Source organism: Mesoplodon mirus (genome assembly GCF_964341445.2).
Source record: "Mesoplodon mirus genome assembly, chromosome: 6".
Classification (NCBI taxonomy): domain Eukaryota; kingdom Metazoa; phylum Chordata; class Mammalia; order Artiodactyla; family Ziphiidae; genus Mesoplodon; species Mesoplodon mirus.
Genome location: NC_138982.1, coordinates 30300940 through 30313886, shown reverse-complemented (window position 1 = coordinate 30313886; position 12947 = coordinate 30300940). Strand labels below are relative to the sequence as shown.

General features: G+C 42.6%; 1 protein-coding gene across 2 annotated transcripts in view; it reads right to left on the bottom strand.

The window, feature by feature from the left end:
• ANKRD28 (ankyrin repeat domain 28) overlaps nt 1–12655 on the bottom strand; it is a 164097-nt gene extending 151442 nt beyond the window's left edge. For both annotated transcript variants that reach the window (XM_082625678.1, XM_082625679.1), the window contains exon 1: nt 12308–12655. In XM_082625678.1, the coding sequence (XP_082481804.1) occupies nt 12308–12334 (27 nt within the window). In that variant the 5' untranslated portion in view covers nt 12335–12655. The remainder of the gene's footprint in view (nt 1–12307) is intronic.
• Nucleotides 12656–12947: the final 292 nt, after the last annotated feature.

Sequence of the window (12947 nt, the reverse complement as noted above, 5' to 3'; positions counted from 1 at the left end):
TGTGCGTGCGCGCGCACACACACAGACACACACACAGGCTCCATGCATTCATAATTGCCAAACTCAACAGTAACTACTAATGCTTTCTCCAAGCGGCTTGTTTAAAGCAGGGTTTCTCAACCTCTGCAATACTGACACTGTAGAGCAGGTGGTTCTTTGTTGGGGGTGGATGTCTTCTTGTTCACTGTAGAATGTTTAGCACCACCCCGGCCTCTATCCAATAGATGCCAGTAGTATCCTTTCCCCCTCCCCAGTTATGACAATCAAAAATGTCCCCAGGGCTTCCCTGGTGGCGCAATGGTTGAGAGTCCGCCTGCCGATGCAGGGGACATGGGTTCGTGCCCCGGTCCGGGAAGATCCCACATGCCGTGGAGCGGCTGGGCCCGTGAGCCATGGCCGCTGAGCCTGCGCGTCCGGAGCCTGTGCTCCGCAACGGGAGAGGCCACAACAGTGAGAGGCCCGCGTACCGCAAAAAAAAAAAAAAAAAAAAAAAAAAAAAAGTCCCCAGTCATTAGAGAAATCCCATCCCCCACCACTGAAAATCACTGTTTTGGAGAAGTCATCTAGGAGGCCAGACCTTGCCTTTTGTTGTTGTTAAAAATGGGGGGTGGGAGGGTAATAAATTCCATTCTAGCTTTCTTCTCACCACTCCTAAATTTAAGTATCTGATGGTGGAAAGCAACTGTCCATTCTGAGTCTTATCTGCAAACAATACTTGGAAAACAATACTGAATTAAACTCTTCTTTCTAGGGAACTCAGTCAGGTTTTCCCAATTTCAAGAGTGGAGAAAGCCTCTAATAATGATCTTTCAGTAAGGATACATATATACATATGTATCTTCTGTACCTTATGCACATTACTGCATGTCAGAGAAGGAAAATAGCCCAGTGGTTCTCAGCCTTGGACGTGCATATCGAAATAACTTGAGATGCTTTTTAAAAAACATATAGGTATCAGGGTCCCATCTCAGATACACCTAATCAGAATTCTTTACTCATCCAGCAATTATCTGAATGTCCACTATATGCAAAGCATTACTGTAGGTGATGGGCATACAGAAGTAAAAAACAGACACGGTCCCTGCCCTCTTAGAGTTCACATTCCAGTAGAGGGAGACAGACCATAAATATAGTCATATAAAGAGAATTATTTCAGATAGAACCACAGGGAAATAAAACAGTGTAATGGAACCAATTTCCTGCATTCTCACCAATATCAGTAAATAGTATCAAATTATTGAATGCGGTAGGTGAAAATGTTTCTTTTGCATTTCAGTATTCAAGAAGCCTATGATATAAATTACACACCTAAATTTCTTGTTCCGTGTTTAGTACTGGGCAAAACTGTGGCCCTTACTCTTTGGGAAATTATAAGCTCAAGACTAAATAGGTAAATTCTCTCACAGCTTCAATTCCAACTTCCATGAGTTCAATAAAAACACTACGTCAAACTTTTGAAAATGGTTCAGTTTAATGATTTTATAAATGGAGGGGAAAGATCCTGCACTCCTAAATGCAAACGCAGGCAATATCAGAGAATAGTCCAAAAAAAAGGTTGCCTCCTGCAGAAGTTATTCAAAGGAAAAAAAACATCCACTGACAAGTTGACAGTCACAAGGATTGTTCACGACAAAATCTGGCAAGACTGAGGGAGAGGACTTCTCTTCCTCTCATTTTATACTTCTGTGAAAAACTGGTACCAAAAACCTAGAATAAGTAAGTTTTCTGCTCTTCAATTTTTCCTAAGAAGCAAAAACAAACAAACAAAAAGAACAACCCCCCCCCAAAACAACAATCAAAACAAAAACCTCTTATATATCCTTTCTATGGTTAAAAAAAAGGTGTATGAAGAAAAGGGAACCCTCTTACACTGTTGGTGGGAATGTAAATTGGTATAGCCACTATGGAGAACAGTATGGAGAGTCCTTAAAAAACTAAAACTAGGGGCTTCCCTGGTGGCACAGTGGTTGAGAGTCCGCCTGCAGATGCAGGGGACACAGGTTCGTGCCCCGGTCCGGGAAGATCCCACATGCCGCGGAGCGGCTAGGCCCGTGAGCCATGGCTGCTGGGCCTGCGCGTCCGGAGCCTGTGCTCCACAACGGGAGAGGCCACAACAGTGAGAGGCCCGCGTACCGCAAAAAAAAAAAAAAAAAAAAAAAAAAAATTAGCAAGCCAAACCCAGCAACACACAAAAGGGATTACATAGCTTGGCTGTTCTTAAAACATTAAACAGAATACAATTCAGCAACTCATACGAATCTTCCCAAGCGAAATTAAAACACACATCTACACAAATTGAAGATTTGTGGCAACCCTGCATTGTCAAATGATGGTTCACATTTTTAAGCAATAAAGTATTTTTTAATTAAGGTATGTACATTGTTTTTTTTTAAAAACATAATGCTGTTGCACACTTAATACACTACAGTACAGTGTAAACATAACTTTTACATGCACTGGGAAACCAAACAATTCACGTGACTTGTTTTATTGCAATATTTGCTTTATTGCAGTGGTCTGGAACCAAACCTGCAATGTCTCTGAGGTATACCTGTAAATTAGTGGTTGCCTAAGGTTAAGAGAAAGGAGGGGAGGTTAGGAGTAATGGGAGTAACTGCTCATTGGCACAGGGCTTCTCTTTGAGGTGATAAATATTCCAAAATTAGATTGTGGTTGATAGTTGCACAACCCTGAGAGTTTACTAAAAACAAAACAAAACAACACATTGAATTGTACATTATTTAATTTATACATTATTAAATTATTTTAATGTACAGGTTTTGTGAATTATATCTCAAAAAAGATGTTAAAAACAAATTCCAGCTCAGATTTAGTTTCTTTGCCCAAGGTCATACAGTAAGAAAGTGGAAGAGCTAAGTCCCAAGCCAAAGTATTTCAATACAATAGTGGCTGCCATTTATCAAGTGCCAATTATGTGCCAGGGGTTTTACACACTCTCATTTAATTCAACAATTCAGCGAGCTAGACACAACTACCACCCTTTTCTAGGCGAGGAAACACAAACTTAAGTGAAATAACTTGCCCAAGGTCACAGAGGGAATAAATAAATGAGCCAGAATTAAAAGTATATGTTCCAGCATTCCAGACATTCAATTAAGACTACCATAATTGTTTTCCATATCTATGAATGACATCTACTAATATTTACTTCACCTTTTCTTTAAGTCATTTGCTTCTTTTGCCCAACAAAGCCACAGGATAGAATGAAGGCATAACCTGAGAGGGTAACACTGGGGCTACAGACAAGAGTAGAAAAGGTAGAGGATAAGAATGTAAGACTGACATTAACAGCGCCAACGGGAGGAACTGTGGGTAAAGTGCCCACCGAGACTCAAGGCCTGCTGAGAAGACAGCACAGCCTGAGAAGGGGTGGGAACGCAAAGGAAGGACAAATTCCAAGAGGCAGCAGACCGAGATGAAGGGGAAGAGACTGAGGTGTGTGTAAGTTAGGAACTGAGGGTGGCAAAGGATTTAAGAAAGGAGCTGAGGTGGAAAAACAGAGATGAAAGCTGAGTAGGGATGGTTAATACGAAAGGGTACAATGAAGTGAGCTGGGAAACCCCCAAACAGGCCAGAGGAAAGTGAGACTGAAGCAGGACACCAGGCTATGGTCTTGAGTAGACTAGAAGCAAGGAAATGTGGGTCAACACCTGGAAGTCCAAGTAGACAGGTCACCCCGTAAAATCTCAAGAAACACACCAGTAGGAAAAGCTGTCCCACACTTCAGAAAACACTACCCTAGCCAATACTGCTTGAATTAAGAGCTCAAGACTTCTCAAGAGGTCAGTTTGTGGCCAAATTGAACTTAACCAACTAGGTGAAGTAGGTTCCAAAACAGCAAAGCTCAACTTCATTGTGGGTAAAAAGACGGGACAACCAACGATTAAAGAAGTTATGGTCAGAGAAAAGGAATTCCAAGTTCAAAACTGTGGCTCCAAGACTTTGAGGAAACTAGAAAGTGAGCCGGTAAGGAGTTCTTTTGAGTATAATAGAATCTGGAGTCATAGGTAGGTGGAACATTGCTAGTAAGGAAAGAAAATACACACAGGTTGATTAGCAACATTTTAAAAGCAATAATTCAATAGCCAAAACACAGAAGGTTCTAAACCAGTAATACATCAGAACATACAAAATAATCCATGTATTGCTGATCATTTGTAAGAGTTACACAATCAAGTCGGTACATCTAAATTGATGTGAAAATGATATAATAAAAGATTAAAAATAAGTTGTTTTATTAAGAGGCTATTTAAAATAATTCACAGTTTCTTTAAAATAGCAAGGTGGATTAACCATTATTTAACATATACACAATCTTCCAAAACATTTCTATAATACACCTGTATCGTCTTTCCATTTACAATTGCGGACTAGTTTCTAAGTTGGGAAATACTCCCACCACGTTCCCTCTGTTGTCCCCGCTACAGTATCAAATGAGAATGTCTGCAAGGTTACAGCCCCCAGCCCTCGTCTACTAAAGTCTCTTGATTCCAGACCTATTTGAATCATTCAACTAACAGACGTGCTGGTTGCTAACTACCTGCCTATACCTTGGATTAGGCTACTTACTGGCTCTGTGTGACTAATACTACACCTGCTGTTCCAATCTGTTCAGCTGGCTTCAACTCCACTGCCCACCCTTCATGCTGCAGTTTGCTTTTACATCCCTTAAAAGCCAGCTGTTGTTAACTCTGAAGCCCAACTAACTCCATTTCTCCAGGATGTGAATGTCACTTGCCTTGCTGTTTATAAAGTTCTCCCAGGGACACTATTCTCACTCTTGGCATGACCCAATCTGGCACTCTTAGAACTATACACCACCTAGCATATAAGCTGTCAAAAAGTGGGGGAAACCTCTCACCATTCAGAGAACTATCCAACATAGATGCCTTTTGTTTACCCATCTACATACACATCCACACTACACACATATATAAAATCTTTCAAAGTCCTGTTTGAATTATCTGATTTTATCCTAATTAATTTAGACCAATAAAAATACAATGCTAAAGATAGCTAAGTAGGCCCTTTCTGACTTTCATCATTTTTAATCCAAGAGTTCCCTCAAAAGGAAAAGAGGGGACTTCCCTGGTGGCACAGTGGTTAAGAATCCGCCTGCCAATGCAGGGGACACGGGTTTGAGCCCTGGTCCGGGAAGATCCCACATGCCCTGGAGCAGCTAAGCCCGTGCGCCACAACTACTGAGCCTGCGCTCTAGAGCCCTTAAGCCACAACTACTGGAGCCCACGTGCCGCAACTACTGAAGCCCGTGAGCCTAGAGCCTGTGCTCCGCAACGAGAAGCCACTGCAATGAGAAGCCCGCGCACGGCAACGAAGAGCAGCCCCCGCTCACCACAACTAGAGAAAGCCAGCACATACCAAAAAAGATCCAATGCAGCCAAAAATAAATAATTTATTTTTTTTAAATGTAGTGTTCAACTGTAATAACTTGCATTCTAGGCTTCCAGAACAAGCATTTGTGTCAGAAACAACTGCTTCCTAATTTCCCTTTTTAAATATCTTGTCCTGTGCTGCATGCTTTAATATTATCTGTGACCTTAAATCCGCAAGAATAGAAAAGATATAACCTTTAACTTTATAATAAATCAAAGATGAAACCATCACCAATTAAGAATCTGAACTTAAACTTACTGCGCAAAAGTGAACTTTAGCTGTGGGAGTAGTAATTCTATCTGGAGTTTGCTTTGTATGACAACCAGTATACACAAAGAATCCTGGCAACTTTTCTTAAAATCAGTATCACATAAGGAAGGTAGATGAATCCCTTAATAGTATAACAAAGAACTGGGGCTAGGGACAGGAGTAGAAATCAAACCTAAGTACTTGAGAACTTTAATCATCGTGTACAATATACTGTAACACTTTAAAACATTATTGGTTTAAATAACTGGAGATTTCATTAATTTTCATTTTAAATTAGAAGTATTACTCAGTGATGGCTTGATGTGAACTGTCCACAGGATACATTATCCAGAACAAAAAGGCTTAATCCTAACCTATTTTCTCCAGGCACAGAACACTTTCCAGGGGCATCTCAGTCTAGCCCAGGTATATGAATTTTACATTAGACTAGAAAAACGAAAAGGAAATAAAATGCCGAAAAACCTAATACAACCCAAACCTAACTACTTGGATTATCTGCTTTTTTTTCACTACCATAATCAATGTTCAATTGCATTTTAATGTGTGATTGACCCTAGTGGGACTATGCAACAAAAAAATTATCAATTGTTATATGAATATAAGACATAATTGTATGCATAAGTGAGTCATTATTACAGTTATAAGGATCCTTTAAAGATGTACTCATTTCCAGTCAAACTTTGGCTTAGTAATTAATATACTCCGTTTATATTAAATTAAAAGGTTTTACATATGTTCTGAATTACAGCAGTAGCCACCTAACCAGTCTTGGGCGTCCCTATTTGTCTTTTATAATCTACTCTTCTAAAACCTGTAATGTAGCGGTTATTTAACTTTGGGGTGTCATGGGCCCCTCAGAAGATCTAATAAAACTATGAACCCTCTTGAGAAAAGTACATATATGCACATTCTCCCTGAAGCTCTTCACAGCCTAGCTTAGACTTCCCATCACCTACCGATCCATCCAAACTTCTTGTATTCCAAGTACTTCATAATGTAGTCACTGTTAATTCAACTAATCTATCTCCAGTCCTTTCCAACTACACCCACCAATCGGGTCTATCTCCTAACTATCTCAACAGAAATATACCATGCTCTTTTTCTGGCTTGCCTTCTGGGTTCCCTCTTGTTGCTTTCCTGCCCAAATGTTTGCTCTCAACAAACCCTTTCTGTGGACCTAAAATACCTCCCTTGCCATGAGGGTTTCCCTCTGCCTACAATCAGATCATCTGATCCTTTCTGAATTCGGAATCATGTTATCTCCATCTCTTATGGAGCACTCCATGTTCTACACTGTATTATACAAAGTATTCAAAAAAAAGTCAAGAAACATAGAACACACTTATTTCTGAATTATATATTAGCTACATTTCCAAAGAATATGCTCCATGTTTTTCCTCAACTTCTATAAACCTTTTCATGTGAAGTATCTCAGACGCTGTGCATTTATTTATGCATGTCTTTGCTCATTTTCTAGCCAATAAGATTCTTAGGAGCAGAGATGGTAGCTACTGCACCCTGTGTCCCCCACAATCTCCAACACAAAGCAAAGAGACATTCGATATGGAATACTTGAACATATGGGCATCAGTGTTTTTCGGGCATTTCATACATTCTGTATCCCCAATTATAAGATTTTTCAAGGATCATCTAGTTTTTTTTCCTACTGAAAAGTCAAATAATGCTCTACCCTTAGTGAATGCTTGACAAGTGAGAACTTACTATCTGAAACAGTGATTTATTCTCATCCACACAATATCTACTCGTTGATATGCCAACTTTGTTCAAAAAAAAAAAAACCATGGGTTTCCCTGGTGGCGCAGTGGTTGAGAGTCCGCCTGCCAATGCAGGGGACACGGGTTCATGCCCTGGTCCGGGAAGATCCCACATGCCGCGGAGCGGCTGGGCCCGTGAGCCATGGCCGCTGAGCCTGCGCATCCGGAGCCTGTGCTCCGCAACAGGAGAGGCCACAACAGTGAGAGGCCCACGTACCGCAAAAAACAAAACAACAACAACAAAAAAGAACCCAAAAACAACAAACCTTCAATATATCAAGAATTCTTACCTAATGACCATTAACCCAGGAGGGAACACAAAGATGCTCCTACACAAAAATAATCCAAATGTGAAAACTATTATCCTTTAGCACTACTGCAAACAAAGTTTAACTTGAGTTATAAAACCAACTCAGAAAACAGAAAAAAACAACATCCAGACTATACATATGCACACTACCAGAGGCAATAAAACAGCACAAAAGTATAGAAACTTTTTTAGAAAGTCTTAAACATGATATAAAATTTCTAATTGATTCATGCTAAAAGTATTATGCCAAGTGAAATAAGTCAGACATAAAAGGCCACATATTGTATGATTTCATTTATATGAAATATAACAGGCAAATTCATAGAGATAGAAAGTAGATTAGTGACTGCCAGGAGGTAGGAGGAGGGGAGAACAAGGAGTGACTGCTAATGGCTTTTTTAAAGACTTTTTATTTTTATTTTTTAATTTATTCTTGGCTGCACTGGGTCTTCAGTGCTGCGCGCGGGCTTCTCATTGCGGTGGCTTCTCTTGTTGCGGAGTGTGGGCTCTAGAGCACAGGCTCCGTAGTTGTGGCGCACGGCTTAGTTCCTCTAGGGCATGTGGGATCTTCCCGGACCAGGGCTCGAACCCGGGTCCCCTGCATTGACAGGTGGATTCTTAACCACTGCGCCACCAGGGAAGTCCGGCTAATGGCTTTTTGGAGTGATGAAAATATTCTGGAATTAGACAGTGGTAATGGTTGTACAATTTTGTGAATATACTAAAAACTACTGAACATTTTAAAAGGGTGAATTTCATGGTATGCAAATTATATCTCAATTTTTTTTAAGTTTATGACCATTTTGGCTATTTTATCTCAGAGAAAACTTTTTTAATAGGAATCTAATTTTATAATAGTTTGTTTCCTCAAGCTGATCTAAACTAGTGGTTATAAACTGGTCCCCCTTTTTAAAACCACAGCTTTGAATTTTTCTCAATGTTATCTACCAACCTGCCAACACTTATAAATAGAAATTTTTCATAAGAATCTGTGTTTCTGGCTTCCTACAAAAAAACTGGAGTTCTAAAAATACTAGGCACACCTGCACAGAAACAATGGCCTGGAGCGAGCAGCAGCTAACATACCTGCTATTTGCCATGATCCCCATCACTCCCTATTGTGTCCTAGATACTGAAGCCAAGTATCAGCTGCCATTTAGCTCCCCAGTTGTGAGTTTGTTACCCCTGAACCAAACAAAGACCATCTACCTTTCTTAGTAGGGCATACTATGAATCACTGCTGATAAAATGTAAGCCTGTAATTGGTCTAAGGGTACAAATTTCCAGCTATAAAATGAGTAGATCTGGGGATCTAATGTACAGCATGGTGACTATAATTAACAATGCTCTATTATATATACATAATTGAAAGCTGCTAAGAGCAGCAGATCTTAAATGTTATCTCCACACACATACACACACACACGAATGGTAATTACATGAGGGGATGGAAGTGTTAACTTACTGTGGTAAGCATTTCACAATATATACATGTATAAAATCAAAGCTGTACACCTTAAACTTACATATGTTATATATCAATAATATCTCAATAAAGCCAGAAAATAAATTTTAAATGTAACCATGTATGATTACATTTTTAGTAACTGCAAAGAGAAAAAACCTGACAGTGACACCTGTTGAATAAAACCCTGCAACTGTTACAGATTCGTGCTCTTATAAAACACTTTTATGTGGGGGGAAAAAAATCCAGGGATGTTTCCTACAAACGGGAAACAAATTCTTTTCATTTCATTTACAATTGAAAGTTATTTTCACCTACTAATAGAAAATAGCACAGTAGTAACTTCTTACCCCCATACTGGTGTTGGCACAAAATGAGGGAAAGCTGTCTTACTCATTGTCATTGATTGGATATGAAAACAAACTGCTTTATTTACTCACTGATTTTATGTTTAAACCATCTAGAACCCCCCTGATGCTTATGTGCACAAAGAAAAGCAACCCCTACCCACGTTTAGCTTCTACGCAATAGACTGTATTTACAAAGATGGAAAAAAGCAAAATACAAGGTGTACATGGAAATAACACAGAAAAGTAGATTCTACTACCTCCTAGCTCAAGTGTAAATGAGGACTGAGCTAAATGCTATGTCAACTACCTTTCAGCTTTAAAATTCTGTGTACTTAAACAGATCTCCTTTCCTCCAAATAAAATAATTCGTCTAGCTGAACTGCCTGTCCTGTAGATGGGAAGGTTAAAATAGCATTTGCATTCCATTTCATTTGTACCATCGCTTTTAACAGCTAATAAAATATCAACACATAAAATGACTTCTAAAAGCAGCTATTCTCTTCCAGGCAAAAACAAACTCATTTCTACATGTCTTCCAAAAGAAAGACCAAATGAGCCAATTCCTTAGTACTTTATTAGAGGTAAACCCCAAGGTTCTTTCCCCACCCCCCCACCCCCACCCCCACCCCCAGCCATGCCACTTCATTAACTTGCCCAAATACCTTCAAGTTTACAGGTGACATTTTACATACCATCTTTACCACCAAGTATTAGTAGATATTATATAAAACTGGAGTAGCATCACAATTGTTTCACAACTGCAATTCCTAAATACACAAATGCAAAGGTGCAATTGGATTTTATGTCCAACTGAAAATACAATCCTGTTTCTGTTTAAACCTGATGGTGAATAAAATGAGATGCTCTCCCAAAAGTTCACCAAATTTCTAGCACACATAATCCAAATAACTTTCTTCAAAAGTGTAAGATGAGAAACAAAACAAAAATTGTTACCTCAACTATAAGTTATGGAACCACAAGGTGCCATTAGATTGGTAAAGATTAGTGGAGACCCTGGATCTTGAGTTACACACCATTAAGAGTACAACGTGCGTTAACTGTACAGGAATTGGTTTATGCTTTACCTGTTATTCTTTAATAGTGTTGCCCCACAGAAGTTTCTGATGATACAGATGCTCCACACCTGTATTGTCCAATACCATAATCAAGAGCCACGTGGGGCTACGGAGCACCTGAAATGTGGCTAGGAGGAATGAAGAACTGAATTTATTTTATTTAAAATTAAAGATAATTAGGGACTTCCCTGGTGGTGCAGTGGTTAAGAATCCGCCTGCCAATGCAGGGGACACGGGTTCGAGCCCTGGTCCGGGAAGATCCCACATGCCAAGGAGCAACTCAGCCCGTGCACAACTACTGAGCCTGTGCTCTAGAACCCAAGAGCCACAACTACTGAAGCCCGCACACCTAGAGCTCGTGCTCCGCAACAAAAAAAGCCACTGCAATGAGAAGCCCGTGCACCGCAATGAAGAGCAGCCCCCGCTCGCCGCAACTAGAAAAGCCGGCACACAGCAACAGAGACACAACGCAGCCAAAAATAAATAAATAATAAAATTAAAGTTGATTTAAATTTAAGTTGCCACATGTGGCTAGTGGCTATCATACTGGACAATGCAGTTCCACAATTTGAAATACAAAGTATAAGCTTGACTAAACACTAGAGTTTTTCAAAGTATCATGTCCTGATGATGTTAACACCAACTAAAAACTTCCTGATACCAAATGATACACAAGTTCAGCCATCAGCCTAAACAGAAAAGTCACTTATGAAATGACACTACTTAGATTCAGAATTTAAGGTACAATATTCACTAAGAGACAACATTGAAAAATATACCTCAAGTTTTTACCCCACTGTTTTTCAAAAGGGGAACTCACTTTCGGAATAGTTTCCCAATACATGCAATTACCTTCCCTTCAAATCTGTTCACTATCTTCTGTTCAGAAAAACAAATGGCAAGGATAAATTCTCAGCACTAAGGAGTCTACTGCGATTCGGTATATTTCACACGTTAACTTCCCTTTTCCTTCAAGGAGAGATTCAGGTGTTTGGAAACCTTTGCATCTCCTGAAAGCCTTGTTGCCCATCGTTCCACGTTTTCAGGTGTACAAGTAATTCTGATACAGTTGCGATTTCGTTCCTAGACACAAAATATTTCCTCAATCCAAGAGTCATGACAGTTTACCGCACTTCAGGTATTCTTGTATCAGCTCTTCCTGAGTCAAGAAAAGTAACCAAGATGGTGCACCAGATGTCAGAAGAAAACAAGTGTGGGAACTTGCACGTTGAATAACTAACTACTCCCTGAGCAAAATCTCCTTTGACCCAGAGAGTCGGCCTCGAACTAGCCGGCGACGCCAACAAGCCAGCAAGGTCGTGACCCTCGGTCACGGCCGCCGGCAGCGCCCCGCCTGGCTGCGGGAAGCCACCTGTTAGGCCCCGGCCTCACCTGGAGAGGAGGCGCGGACCCGGACGCGGGCGCCCGGCGCGAGCACGGACCCGCCCCTCCGGCGGCGGCGGCCGGAGGCGGCACGTGGGCTCCCCCGGCCAGGCTGCGCTGACAGGCGGGCCGCCGCGACCCCCGAGGTGCCCCCGCCTCCCTCGCACCGCCCAGCCGAGCGGGCGCCCAGCGGCCCACACCGCCGGCCCCCCCGCTTCCTCCCGCCTTCCCTCCCACCCCCGGGCCTGCCGCCCCTCGCCTACCTGGTCGCGGAGTTTGAGGAACGCCATGGCGGTCGGCGCCGCCCGGCCACCGCTCCCGCCCCAGGAGCCTCGCCTGCGCCCGGAGGCGACGGGTCGGCGGCAGTGAGCTAAGGAGTCCGCGGGCAGGGGGCGGCGCCGCCTCCCTGCCGCCCTCCGCAGCCGAGAGGTGAGGAACCGGAGGACCCCACCTCCTCCTCGAGGACTCCCCGCCCTCCTCCTTCCTTTCTTCCTTTTTCCCTCCGCTGTCTCCGCAGCCGCTGCCGCCTCACGCCCCCTTCCCGAGACAGCCGGGCAGCCCCCGCGGCCGCCCCGCTCCAGCCCGCGGCAGCCGCGGCATCCAAACTCCACTCCACAATATTACCACCACCGCCCGCCGCGATTGGCGGCCGCGCGGGGGAGAGGCCAGAGTAAGAAGAGCGCCCATTGGCCACGCCGCCGCGCTCGCTCGGGCCCCGCCTCCCGGATGGGCAAGGGCGGGGGAGGAAGCGGTGAGGGTGGGCGCGGAGCCGGGCGCACTGGGCGGGGGCGAGCGAGGGAGTGGAGCCGGGGGAGGGGCGGCCAGGTGCCCTGGGCGCGCGCCCTGGGCGAGGTGGGAGGAGCCCGGGCTTGAGGTGCGGGTCCTGGGAAGAGAGGGGTAACT